Below are 14,980 nucleotides of genomic sequence, written 5' to 3' on the forward strand. Positions count from 1 at the left end.
GACTCACGTGGTAGTGCCCCTAGAAAAAATGAAGAGTCGCTCGTGAGGGTTTTGATTTGTAGCTGTACAGAGGAGGGATCTGATTGCGTGGATCGCGTCTGGGAGGACTTCTTGCCATTGGGAGACTTAGAGTTTTCTAGACCGGAGGGTCAGTAGGACGGTCTTCCAGACCGTCGCGTTCTCGCTCTCCACCTGCCCGTTCCCCCTGGGGTTGTAACTGGTAGTCCTGCTCGAGGCGATGCCCTTGTCGAGCAGGTACTGACGCAGCTCGTCGCTCATAAAGGACGAACCCCGGTCGCTGTGCACGTAGCTGGGGAAACCGAACAGGGTGAAGACACTATGCAGGGCCCTAATGACTGTGTGGGAGGTCATATCAGGGCATGGAATGGCAAAAGTGAATTGGGAGAACTCGTCGATGATGTTGAGGAAATAAATGTTCTTGTTAGTGGAGGGGAGTGGCCCTTTGAAATCGATCGCAAGGCGTTCAAAGGGCCTAGAAGCCTTGACCAGGTGGGCCCTGTCTGGTCTATAGAAGTGCGGTTTGCACTCTGCACAGATCGGGCAGTCCCTGGTGACCGCTTTTACCTCCTCGTTGGAGAAAGGCAGGTTTCGGGCTCTGATGTAGTGGGCGAGCCAGGTGACCCCTGGATGGAAGAGGTCAACGTGGATGGCTTTCAGACGGCTGATCTGCACGCTGGCGCATGTCCCGCGGGATAGGGCATCCGAGGGCTCATTGAGCTTCCCCGGTCGATATTTAATATCGTAACTTTAGGTGGAGAGTTCGATCCTCCACCGAAGGATATCATTTTTTATTTTGCTGGGACTACAATTTAGGTTCCCACCCCCCTGCTGAATTAGTTTAAACCCCCCCGAAGAGCACTAGCAAATCTCCCCCCCAGGATATTGGTACCCCTCTGGTTCAGGTGAAAACCATATTGTTTGTAGAGGTCCCACCTACCCCAGAATGAGCCCCAATTATCCAGGAAACCAAAACCCTCCCTCCTGCACCATCCCTGTAGCCACGTGTTCAACTCCTCTCTCTCCTTATTTCTCACTTCACTAGCACGTGGCACGGGTAACAACCCAGAGATAACAACTCTGTTTGTTCTAGCTCTCAGTTTCCACCCTAGCTCCCTGAATTTCTGTCTCAAATCCCCATCTCTCTTCCTACCTATGTCGTTGGTACCTATGTGGACCACGACTTGGGGCAGCTCCCCCTCCCCCTTAAGGATCCCAAACACAGAGACATCACGAACCCTGGCACCTGGGAGGTAACACACCAACCGTGAGTCTCTTTCGTTCCCACAGAACCTCCTGTCTGTTACTCTAACTATGGAGTCCTCAATGACAAGTGCTCGGTTCCTCTTCTCCCTTCCCTTCTGAGCAACAGGGACAGACTCTGTGCCAGAGACCTGTGCCCCATTGCTTACTCCTGGTAAGTCGCTCTCTTCCCCCCCCAACAGTATCCAAAACGGTATACTAGTTATTGAGGGGAACGACCACAGGGGCTCCCTGCACTGCCTGCCGGTGGCCTCTCGTTCTCTGACGGTAACCCATCTACCTTCTTCTTTTACCTGAGGTGTGACTACCTCCCTATAACTCCTCTCAATAACCCCCTCAAACTACAGTAACTGCAGCAGTTACTGGGACAGCACGGTAGCATAGTGGTTAGCACAATTGCTTCACAGCTCCAGGGTCCCAGGTTCGATTCCCGACTTGGGTCACTGTCTGTGCGGAGTCTGCACGTCCTCCCAGTGTGTGCGTGGATTTCCTCCGGGTGCTCCGGTTTCCCCTCTCAGTCCAAAGATGTGCAGGTTAGGTGGATTGGCCATGATAAATTGTCCTTAGTGTTCAAAATTGCCCTTAGTATTGGGTGGGGTTCCTGGATTATGGGGATAGGGTGGAGGTGTGGGCTTGGATAGAGTACTCTTTCTAAGAGCTGGTGCAGACCCAAAGGGACGAATGGCCTCCTTTTGCACTGTAAAGTCTATGATACTTAATGCAGTTGAACTGTTACGAAAACATCTTGATAAATGTGAGTAAGTTTCTACTTTGTAGACCAACAACAGATATTCAATTTTCAACTGCAGCAAGTATTGCTATCAAAAGCAGTTTGAAATGAAATCTGCAAAAATAAAGTATTTTAAAAATAGATGTTAATATTCAAAAGTGAAATGCAAAACTTTTACTGCAACAGTTTCTGAACAAAAGTCCAATTGATGCTCAATTATTCCGCTAACAATACCACAGCCTTAGTGTTGTACGGGTATTGCATTTTTGTACGAGGGGAGCAAAGAAAGAAACACATTGTGTCTGTGGCAGTAGCATCAAGCATGGTACATACAAGAGCCCTAATGACATTCAAGATAATGAAAAATATGTTCTGACAAGAAGCAGTGGAAGAATGAGTTACCTCATGTGCCAGGAGGTCTGGCAAGAGATAGACAGACAGTGCAGTGTTCTGGAATTCCCTCCCTAAAAAAATCTCCACCCTTTTCCTAATTTAAGAAAGACATAGAACCTACCACTTTGACAAGATCTATGTCAGATGAGCAGGTCTTTACTTGGCTTAATTTAAATTTAAGTTTTGTTTGGAGTGTGAAGTGCTTTGGGATGTTTTACTTGATATCAGATTAATGCAAAATACTATTGTAGTATTGCTTATGAAACCTCACTCCTGTACAGTGACCACCTTCGGACCAGTACCAATCGGGTTACAGCAGTATGATAGCATAATGGTTACAATACTGGCTAGTAATCAGAGTTATGGTTGAATGATCTGAAGGTACAATTTGAAGCCCACCCGTAGCAGTTGGAGCGGATTAATTTGAAGCTAAAAGCTTCATAGAACATAGAACATAGAACGATACAGCGCAGTACAGGCCCTTCGACCCACGATGTTGCACCGACATGGGAAGTCAAAAACTAAAGGCCATCTAACCTACACTATGCCCTTATCATCCATATGCTTATCCAATAAACTTTTAAATGCCCTCAATGTTGGCGAGTTCACTACTGTTGCAGGTAGGGCATTCCACGGCCTCACCACTCTTTGCGTAAAAAACCTACCTCTGACCTCTGTCCTATATCTATTACCCCTCAATTTAAGGCTATGTCCCCTCGTGCTAGCCACCTCCATCCGCGGGAGAAGGCTCTCACTGTCCACCCTATCTAACCCCCTGATCATTTTGTATGCCCCTTCACCTTAAGTCACCTCTTAACCTTCTTCTCTCTAACGAAAACAACCTCAAGTCCATCAGCCTTTCCTCATAAGATTTTTCCTCCATACCAGGCAACATCCTGGTAAATCTCCTCTGCACCCGTTCCAAAGCTTCCACGTCCTTCCTATAATGAGGCGACCAGAACTGTACGCATAATCCAAATGCGGCCGTACCAGAGTTTTGTACAGCTGCAACATGACCTCATGGCTCCGGAACTCAATCCCTCTACCAATAAAGGCCAACACACCATAGGCCTTCTTCACAACCCTATCAACCTGGGTGGCAACTTTCAGGGATCTATGTACATGGACACCGAGATCCCTCTGCTCATCCACACTACCAAGAATTTTACCATTAGCCAAATATTCCGCATTCCTGTTATTCTTTCCAAAGTGAATCACCTCACACTTTTCCACATTAAACTCCATTTGCCACCTCTCAGCCCAGCTCTGCAGCTTATCTTTTCCACATTAAACTCCATTTGCCACCTCTCAGCCCAGCTCTGCAGCTTATCTATGTCCCTCTGTAACCTGCAACATCCTTCCGCACTGTCTACAACTCCACCGACTTTAGTGTCGTCTGCAAATTTACTCACCCAACCTTCTGCGCCCTCCTCTAGGTCATTTATAAAAATGACAAACAGCAACGGCCCCAGAACAGATCCTTGTGGTACACCACTTGTAACTGAACTCCATTCTGAACATTTCCCATCAACCACCACCCTCTGTCTTCTTTCAACTAGCCAATTTCTGATCCACATCTCTAAATCACCCTCAATCCCCAGCCTCCGTATTTTCTGCAATAGCCGACCGTGGGGAACCTTATCAAACGCTTTACTGAAATCCATATACACCACATCAACTGCGCTACCCTCATCTACCTGTTCAGTCACCTTCTCAAAGAACTTGATAAGGTTTGCGAGGCATGACCTACCCTTCACAAAACCATGCTGACTATCCCTAATCATATTATTCCTATCTAGATGATTATAAATCGTATCTCTTATAATCCTCTCCAAGACTTTACCCACAACAGACGTGAGGCTCACCAGCCTATAGTTACCGGGGTTATCTCTACTCCCCTTCTTGAACAAAGGGACCATATTTGCTATCCTCCAGTCCTCTGGCACTATTCCTGTAGCCAATGATGACCTAAAAATCAAAGCCAAAGGCTCAGCAATCTCTTCCCTGGCTTCCCAGAGAATCCTAGGATAAATCCCATCAGGCCCCGGGGACTTATCTATTTTCACCTTGTCCAGAATTGCCAACACTTCTTCCCTACGCACCTCAATGCCATCTATTCTAATAGCCTGGGTCTCAGCATTCTCCTCCACAACATTATCTTTTTCCTGAGTGAATACTGACGAAAAGTATTCATTTAGTATCTCGCTCATCTCCTCAGCCTCCACACACAACTTCCCACCACTGTCCTTGACTGGCCCTACTCTTACCCTAGTCATTCTTTTATTCCTGACATACCTATAGAAAGCTTTTGGGTTTTCCTTGATCCTACCTGCCAAAGACTTCTCATGTCCCCTCCTTGCTCGTCTTAGCTCTCTCTTTAGATCCTTCCTCGCTTCCTTGTAACTATCAAGCGCCCCAACTGAAACGTCACGCCTCATCTTCACATAGGCCTCCTTCTTCCTCTTAACAAGAGATTCCACTTCTTTGGTAAACCACGGTTCCCTCGCTCGACCCCTTCCTCCCTGCCTGACTGGTACGTACTTATCAAGAACACACAATAGCTGTTCCTTGAGCAAGCTCCACATATCCAGTGTGCCCAACCCTTGCAGCCTACTTCTCCAACCTACACATCCTAAGTCATGTCTAATGGCATCATAATTGCCCTTCCCCCAGCTATAACTCTTGCCCCGCGGGGTATACTTATCCCTTTCCATCACTAACGTAAAGGTCACCGAATTGTGGTCACTGTCTCCAAAGTGCTCACCTACCTCCAGATCTAACACCTGGCCTGGTTCATTACCCAAAACCAAATCCAATGTGGTCTCGCCTCTTGTTGGCCCGTCAACATATTGTGTCAGGAAACCCTCCTGCACACATTGTACAAAGAATGACCCATCTAATGTACTCGAACTATATCTTTTCCAGTCAATATTTGGAAAGTTAAAGTCTCCCATAACAACTACCCTGTTACTTTCGCTCTTTTCCAGAATCATCTTCGCCATCCTTTCCTCTACATCCCTAGAACTATTTAGGTGGCCTATAGAAAACTCCCAACAGGGTGACCTCTCCTTTCCTGTTTCTAACCTCAGCCCATACTACCTCGGAAGAAGAGTCCCCATCGAGCATCCTTTCCGCCACCGTAATACTGTCCTTGACTAGCAGCGCCACACCTCCACCTCTTTTGCCCCCTTCTCGGAGCTTACTAAAACACCTAAACCCCGGAACCTGCAACAACCATTCCTGTCCCTGCTCTATCCATGTCTCTGAAATGGCCACAACATCGAAGTCCCAGGTACCAACCCATGCTGCCAGTTCCCCCACCTTATTTCGTATACTCCTGGCATTGAAGTAGACACTTCAAACCGCCTACCTGAACACTGGCACCCTCCTGCGAAGTCAAATCTGTGCTCCTGACCTCTATACTCTCAATCTCCCGTACCCCAAAACTACAATCCAGGTTCCCATGCCCCTGCTGAATTAGTTTAACCCCCCCCCCAAAGAGCACTAACAAATCTCCCCCCAGGATATTGGTGCCCCTCAGGTTCAGATGTAGACCATCCTGTCTATAGAGGTCCCACCTTCCCCAGAAAGAGCCCCTGTTATCCAGAAATCTGAATCCCTCCCGACTGCACCATCCCTGTAGCCACGTGTTTAACTTCTCTCTTCCCCTATTCCTCGTCTCACTATCACGTGGCACGGGCAACAACCTAGAGATAACAACTCTGTTTGTTCTCGCTCTGAGCTTCCATCCAGGCTCCATAAAGGCCTGCCTGACATCCTTGTCCCCTTTCCTACCTATGTCGTTAGTGCCAATGTGGACTACGACTTGGGGCTGCTCCCCCTCCCCCTTAAGGACCCGGAAAACACGATCCGAGACATCACTTACCCTTGCACCTGGGAGGCAACATACCAAACGTGAGTCTCTCTCGCTCCCACAAAATCTCCTATCTGTGCCCCTGACTATTGAGTCCCCAATTACTAATGCTCTGCTCCTCTCCCCCCTTCCCTTCTGAGCAACAGGGACAGACTCCGTGCCAGAGGCCCGTACCCCATGGCTTACCCCTGGTAAGTCCCCCCCCCCACAAGTATCCAAAACGGTATACTTGTTACTCAGGGGAACGACCGCAGGTGGTCCCTGCACTGACTGCTTCTTCCCAGTCCCTCTTACAGTTACCCATCTATCTCCAGTCTTTGGTGTAACTACTTCCCTGAAGCTCCTATCTATGACCCCCTCTGCCTCCCGAATGATCCGAAGTTCACCCAACTCCAGCTCCAGTTCCAGTTCCCTAACTCGGTCTTGGAGGAGCTGGAGATGGCTGCACTTCCTGCAGGTAAAATCAGCAGGGACACTAACGGCATCCCTCACTTCAAACATCCTGCAGGAGGAACATTGCACTGCGTTCCCTGCCATCCCTCTAAGTTCCAACCAAGTTCTGGTTAACAAATATAAAATAAATTAAAAATAATAATATAATATAGCACTTACCTGCTCACACCAATGGGTCTTATTATTAGGTTAGAGGAGGAGGGCGGGTGGGAGACACTATACGTGTAGTGTCTCGGGTTTCCTCTCCACCAGAATTTATTGGCTAGGGGAAAAAAAAAACCTTCCCAGAAGTCCGCGGGTCGTACTTCTGGTTCCCGCCTTATATTAAAAGAAAAACAGGATCGGTACCGGCTGGCTCTCACAGAGGCCATGTCACTACTGGATTATTGAAAAAATAAATCCATCACTAATGTCTTTTAGAGAAGGAAATCTATCATACAGTCTGATCGACACCAAAATCAATACAGCTGACTCTTGCCTCCCATCTGAAGTAGCCTAGTAAGCCAAGCAGTTGTCCAGAAGGTGGCTCACAACAACTGCAGAAGGGGAATGAGGATTGGGAAATATTTGCCAGCAACATCCACGCTCAGGTGAGTGAGCTCAAAAAGGAAACTCTTAACACTTTTAGTGCCATTAAATATATTAAACGATTCCAAAATAAGAGCATGGTTGAAATGTAAAGAGGCTTCAATCATCACTGAATCTGTAGTACAGCGATTGATGGGTGTGGCTGAAGGTGGATTGAGCTGGGGCATTGGTAAAATATACAATAGACCAGAGTTAGAAAACAAAAGCTGGAGCAAAAGAAAATTAGAAGCAAAGTGATGCAAGTAATTAATGAACAAAAATAATACATCAAGGTTAAAAAGTGCTTTGGATTTTTCAATATTCAAGCCGTGTCCCTTTGGGTTGAAAACCCTATCTGCCGAGTACTTTCCACTGACGAGGTTTTCTAGTCATTCCATCAAATCAGAGAAAATGAAAGTGCAAGTATAAATAAAACCACCACTTACAGAATAGGCACCAATTAGGAATGCTGCATTAGCTCGTTTTCGTTGATCAAAACTGGTGTAGTGGACAATCTTTTTCCTCGACAAAGTAAATGACTACGGGGGGGAAAGAAATTGCTCATGTTCAATAAAATGAATATAGTATTACAAAAACATCCAAAAAAGCATCTTTGCAACAAACTCCAAAACCTTGAAACTTGGCCATTGTACTTTCCATACATAACTCCATATAAATTCCAATACATTACTCTGCAGTACAGTGATGTGGAGATGCCGGCGTTGGACTGGGGTGAGCACAGTAAGAAGTCTTACAACACCAGGTTAAGTCCAACATGTTTGTTTCAAACACTAGCTCTCGGAGCACTGCCCCTTCCTCAGGTGAATGAAGAGGTATGTTCGAGAAACATATATATAGACAAATTCAAAGGTGCCAGACAATGCTTAGAATGCGAGCATTTGCAGGTAATTGAATCTTTACTGCGACAACAAATGAACGGACATCGCGTGACAATCACCAGGCAGGAATGTTCCCTTCGAGTCGGGGAACATTTCAGCAATCAAGGGCATTCAGCCTCTGATCTCCAGGTAAGCGTTCTCCAAGGCGGCTTTCAGGACGCGCGACAACGCAGAATCGCTGAGCAGAAACCTCTGGCCAAGTTCCGCACACATGAGTACGGCCTCAACCGGGACCTGGGATTCATGTCGCATTACATTCATCCCCTAGCATCCGGCCTGGGCTTGCAAAATCCTACCAACTGTCCTTGCCTGTGACAATTCACACCTCTTTAACCTGGGGTTACCCCTACCTCTGGATCTGTAAAGATTCAATTACCTCCAAATGCTCGCATTCTAAGCATTGTCTGGCATCTTTGAATTTGTCTATACATATGTTTCTGGAACATATCTCTTCATTCAGCCGAGGAAGGAGCAGTGCTCCGAAAGCTAGTGTTTGAAACAAACATGTTGGACTTTAACCTGGTGTTGTAAGACTCTTACTGTGCAGTACAGTTGAATGGGTTGCCAATCTACATTATTTTTTAAACTGAAGATATCCCATAGTACATCTTAATACATTAAAAGTCTCTTTTGAGTTCAGGCCTAGAAAAGGTGCAATATATTTTATGTCTTCTGCAGAATCAAAATTAACCTTTCCAAAGAAAACCTGCATATATGTTAACTATTGTAACCACTTTGGTGTTTTAAATCAAAGACATATAGTTATACAATATTAGAAAAAGCTCAAATTTAGCAATTGTCCAGGACAAAACTTAACAGGTAAAACATGTATTTACCTCACTATCTTTGTCATGAAGAATTAGTGACTTAGCCTTTAGGCAAACAGAGTTAAAATCTTCATTACCACTTGGCACCAACAAAGCTATATTAACAATAACAAGAGTTGAGCTCAGTGAAGAACACAAAGAATTGGATCCTTCTATCAATCATGGTTTTGTAAAAATCCAACTCTTAATTCATATTATTCATGTCCCGAAATGTATTTTTATTATTAATAATAATAATAATAATAATAATAATAATAATAATAATAATAATGTGAAAATCCCCTAGTTGCCACACTCTGGCACCCATTCAGAATGTCCAAATTGCCTAACAGCACGTCTTTCGGAACTTGTGGGAGAAACCGGAACAAGCCCACGCCGACATGGGGAGAACGTGCAGACTCCGACACAGACAATGACCCAAGCCAGGAATCGAACCCGGGTCCCTGGCGCTGTGAAGCAACAATGCTAACCACTGTGCTACCGTGCCAATAGTGAGAAATGCAGATAAACCCACTATTCTTGTTTCCACATAATCACACACAATAGTATCGCACTAGGCTGTCACATCCCCGCTCCTTGATTATTCTGTTTTACTGATCATTTGCTTTTGTTTATTGTTCTTCAAAATTCACCCCATGCCCTTTCCTCTACCACCTGTTAAAAAAACATTTAAACGTTGCATTTGGTGACTGACACAAAAACATGCTTTATGTGCACCCAAGCAGAGCCCACCTTGAATTCAACTGCTCTAAACACTACTTTGTGCTTCCTGTTGTAACTGCTCCATATTACAAACAAATGGTTTTATGAAAACAAGAGCAAAATTAGTGAATAATTACATTTGAGTTTTCTACCCCATGATGCATAATCCCAGTGGTTGGTAAAGTTATCACAAAGGCCAAGTGTTGTCTCTGAAAGACAACATTAAATGAATCCATCAATGCTGTAGCATAAAGTTGCAAATTCCACAAGTGTACACTTTTCATGCAGTTGACCTTGTGAGTATGGAGATGCTTTTTCAGAGCAGTCTATATTTTCTATCTTGTCAAAAATACAAGTAATGTGTAACAACTCAAATTTGTGTAGCATCTTTACATGTAGAAAATCCAAGAATATTCTGAAGCATAATCAATATTGCCAAAGAAGATATTAGAAATGAAAAAGCTTGGTCAGAGGTAGCTTTTTTTCATTTTTATCAATTAAGGGGCAATTTAGCATGGCCAATCCACCTACCACACATCTTTGGGTTGTGGGGGTGAGACCCATGCAGACACGAGAGAATGTGCAAACTCCACATGAACAGTGTTCCAGGGCCGGGATCGAACCCGGGTCCTCAGCAGCGTGAGACACAGTGCTGACCACTGTGCCACCATGCCGCCCCCGGGTAGCTCTTCAATAGGAACTTAAAAACCAGAGAGTCACAGTAGGTTAGGGAGAGAATATCTTGTGTTTCTTTTTTAAATTTAGAGCTCCAAAATTTTTCCCCCCCAAATTAAGGGGCAATTTAGCATGGCCAATCCACCAAGCCTGCACATCATTTGGTTGTGGGAGTGAGACCCACACAGACACGGGGAGAACGTGCAAACTCCACATGGATAATGACCCGGGGCCAGGATTGAACCCGGGTCCTCAGCGCCGTGAGGCAGCAATGCTAACCACTACGCCACCATGCCGTCCAGGGATAATTTCAGAGTCCATGGCCTAGGTGATGGAACAGTGGGGGTAAAGATGTAAGGAACAAAAAAAGAAAGAAAAAAAACAAGGATTGAAGAGTGTAGAGCAGTGTTTTTCAAACTTTTTTTCCCCCGTGGACCCATTTTTACCAACCAGCCGACCTTGGCGGCCCACGCCGGCCAACCTTCACAGCCTACCATTTTCTCTTACCTTGTTTGCTGCTGACACAATGGAGGAATCACAATCGCGCCCAAAGCACTTGATGGCGACGTTCGGGGCCGTGGCCTGCTCTCTGCTTACCTCAGGCAGGAAGATTACATGGAATTTTTTTTTTTTAATTCTTCTGCAAGTCCGATTGTGCAAATTTGCGGTCTTGAGTTGCAGCAGCCGGCTTTTATATTCAATTTGTATTTATATTTTGTAAATTGTAACAATGTTGTTGCATGGTACGTTTAATCAAAGAGACCAAAGCCCATGTCATGGTCAGACTCTTCAGATTCTTCTCTTCCTTTTTTTCTTCAGCAGCAACAGGGGCAGTGGTGGAAACAACTGCTGCAGCAGCTGGGTCATGATGACCAGCACCAACATTGCAGATCAGACTATTAACGTCAATATTAGCCAATGCCTTGGCAAACAGACTAGGCCAGAAAGGATCAATGGTCACACCAGCTGTTTAATCAGGACATTGAGTTTGTCTTCAGTGACAGTGACCTCGTATCATGCAGGATGAGCGCGCTGTACATACAGGCGTGTTCCAAGGTGGAGGCCATGGCGCAGGTTCTCTGCAGGTGAGTCCGATGGTGCTAGTCGCCATTGGTGAAACTCGGCCTTAGCTTAGTTAAGAACCGGGCACTTCTGGACTGGACAGAGCGAGTAGCAGCCAGCTTATAACTATGCCAGCTGCGAGCGGCCTTTTTACCATAAGAAAAATGTGACCGCACTGCGCAAACGTGCCCGATCGTCAGCGCGCATGCACATAGTTTTGCGCGTGCGCACCGATGACCGGGCACGCATGCGCAGTGTGGCCGCATATTTTTAATATGTTCGTGGCCATTTTGAAGGCCGCTTGCAGCCAGCATAGTTAAAAGCCGGCTGCTGCACGCAAATTTGGGCGATCGGGAGCGTCGCGACGGACGGCTCCTAGACCCTCCCGACACCCACCTGCGACCATCTGCAGGTCTTCCCCCGACTTTGACAATGCCTAGTGTAGAGCTAGTGTAGGTTAAAGATATGAAGGCCAGGAATAGGATGACAATTTGAAATTGGCAGGAATCAATGCAGATCAACATTGGCAAGAGAGAACAGCTGCTGCCTCACTGCACCGAGGACCCAGGTTTGATCCCGGTCCCGGATCACTGTCTGAGTGGAGCCTGCACATTCGCCTCGTGTCTGCCTGGGTCTCACCCTCACAATCCAAAAATGTGCAGGGTAGGTGGATTGGCCACACTAAATTGCCCCTTAAATTGCTAAATAAAGAATTGGATACTATAAATGTATTTAAAAAAACATTGGCAGGGGCAGCATGGTGGCACAGTGGTTAGCATTGCTGCCTACGGCGCTGAGGACCCGGGTTCGAATCCCAGCCCTGGATCACTGTCCGTGAGGAGTTTGCCATTCTCCCCGTGTCTACGTGGGTTTCACCCCCACAGCCCAAAAGATTAGGTAGGTGGATTGGCCACGCTAAATTGCCCCTTAATTGGAAAAAATAATTGGGTACTCTAAATTTGTTTTTAAAAAAGGACAGAGAGACACACAGACAGAGATACACAGAGAGACAGAGAGGGAGGCAGGGAGAGAGAGACACACAGAGGCAGAGAGAGACACACAGACAGAGGCAGAGAGAGGCACACAGAGAGATGGAGAGAGAGAGAGAGACAGAAAGAGGCAAAGAAACACACAGACAGAGGCAGGGAGAGACACAGACAGAGGCAGAGAAAGAGAGGCAGAGAGAGAGACACACACAGAGAGAGGGAGACTCGGGCAGAGAGGAGACAGGCAGGGGCAGAGAGGAGACAGGCAGGGGCAGAGAGGAGACAGGCAGGGGCAGAGAGGAGACAGGCAGGGGCAGAGAGGAGACAGGCAGGGGCAGAGAGGAGACAGGCAGGGGCAGAGAGGAGACAGGCAGGGCAGAGAGGAGACAGGCAGGGGCAGAGAGGAGACAGGCAGGGGCAGAGAGGAGACAGGCAGGGGCAGAGAGGAGACAGGCAGGGGCAGAGAGGAGACAGGCAGGGGCAGAGAGGAGACAGGCAGGGGCAGAGAGGAGACAGGCAGGGGCAGAGAGGAGACAGGCAGGGGCAGAGAGGAGACAGGCAGGGGCAGACTTGGGTGAGCTGAGCTTGGTTGTGGGATAGGATAAATGCAGCAGAGTTTTGTGTGAACTGAAATTTATGATGGATGCTGGATGGAAGTCAGCTGGGATTGGAAACAGACAGTCTTTGTGATGAGAGGAAGCGGATCTGAAACCCAAATCAGATTTCAATAAGTTGCAAAGAGTCTGATTCAAACTGGGGAAATAGTTGACCAGGGGGTTAGGCTAGAGTAAAGTTCATGGCAGGAACCCAAGTGGAAGAAATTGCAGTTCATGTACAACTGGATGTTGGACAAGCAGTATGACAGTGGATGGATCAAATAAGGTAAAGGAGAAATAAAACAAAAGCACCATCAACCTACACTCATTACAGCTCAAAAGGAGGCCATTCTGCCCATCAAATGCATTTGGCTCTCTGCAGAGCGATCCAATTATTCCTGTTCCCCTGCTCCATCCCTGTAACAATGCAAGTTTATTTCCGTTAACTTCCATTAACCATTTCTGCATCCACCACCTCTTGTGGGCAAGTTCACAACACTTAGCCAAAACCATAAATATGCCCCATAGTCCTCGTATCATCAGCTACTGGAAAAACAGTTTTTCTTTGTTTATCTTACCTAAACCAGTCATAATCTAGTACACCTCTGTCAAATCTCCCGGTCATCTCCTTTTTGTTCCAACAGAAAGCAGCGGGTCATGATGGAATCCCTGGTCATGCACCCCGATCCTGCACAGACAAACTGGCAGATGTGTTCGCGGATCTTTAACCTCTTCCTATTCCGTTCCAAGTTTCCCACCTGCTTCAAGAATATCACGGTCATACCAGTGCCAAAGAAAAACCAGGCAATGGGCCCACGACTACCGACCGGTGGCCCTGACATCTATTATTATGAAGTGCTTCGAGAGGTTAGTCATGACACATCAACTCCAACCTTCCAGGTTGCCTTGATCCACTGTAATTCGTCTACTGCCACAACCGGTCCACATCTGATGCTATCTCCCTGGCCTTACACTCATCCCTGGAGCGTCTCCACAACAAGGATACCTACATCAGACTCCTGTTCGTGACTACAGCTCCACCTTCAACACCATAATCCCAGCCAAACTCATATCCAAACTCCAAACCCTAGGACTCCGTTCCTCCCTCTGCAACTGGATTCTTGACTTTCTGACCCACAGACCACAAGCAATCAGTAAGGTTAGGCAATGAACCTTCTCCACAATTATCTTCATACCAGGGCCCTGGAAGGCTGTGTACTTAGCCCCCTACTATATTCCGTATAGACACACACACGACTATGTGGCAAAATTCAGCTCCAATGACACCACCGTAATTGGTTGGATCTCAAAACAACAAGTCAGAATACAGGAAGGAGATAGAGAACTTTGTGGCATGGTGCAATGACAACAATCTCTCTCCCTATGCCAACAAAACAAAGGAGCTGGTCATCAACTTCAAGAAGCAAAAGGAAAAAAAATCACATTGTTGTACTAAAAATTTAATGGATTTCAAAAAAGTTCTCAGAATTATGACTTTCAGCCAACATCTCAGCAACTTATAAGTTCTCCCATGCTGAATACTAAGCACTAACCTTCTTCTGGGACCATCTTTCTATGGTACAGTGGTTAGCACTGCTGCCTCAGCTCCAGGGTCCCTTTTAGGTGGTTTGGCCATGCTAAATTGCCTCTTAATCGGAAAAAAGGTTAAGTTGGGTGACTGGGTTACGGGGGGGGGGGGGGGGGTGTGGGCTTAAGTAGGGTGCTCTTTCCAAGGGCTGGTGCAGACTCGATGGGTCAAATGGTCTCCATGCACTGTAACTTGTGTACGTGTACGCACACACACAGTCGGACACACACACAGTCGGACACACACACACAGTCGGACACACACACACAGTCGGACACACACACACAGTCGGACACACACACACAGTCGGACACACACACACAGTCGGACACACACACACAGTCGGA

The 14,980-nt window shown here is 46.6% G+C and overlaps 1 protein-coding gene across 6 annotated transcripts in view; it reads right to left on the bottom strand.

Annotated features, from left to right (window-relative positions):
- The window catches only part of LOC119964781 (dual specificity protein phosphatase CDC14A-like), a 274,575-nt gene that overhangs the window by 228,994 nt on the left and 30,601 nt on the right, over window positions 1–14,980 (bottom strand). For 4 of the 6 annotated variants that reach the window (XM_038794755.1, XM_038794757.1, XM_038794756.1 and 1 more), the window contains exon 4: window positions 7,745–7,837. The exons of 1 other annotated variant lie outside the window; for it this stretch is intronic. In XM_038794755.1, coding sequence (XP_038650683.1) covers window positions 7,745–7,837 — 93 coding nt within the window. Of the gene's footprint in view, window positions 1–7,744; window positions 7,838–9,863; window positions 9,936–14,980 lie in introns of all 6 variants that reach the window. One more of the 6 variants, XM_038794760.1, reaches the window with a different exon arrangement.

Source organism: Scyliorhinus canicula, chromosome 4, assembly GCF_902713615.1.
Source record: "Scyliorhinus canicula chromosome 4, sScyCan1.1, whole genome shotgun sequence".
Lineage (NCBI taxonomy): Eukaryota > Metazoa > Chordata > Chondrichthyes > Carcharhiniformes > Scyliorhinidae > Scyliorhinus > Scyliorhinus canicula.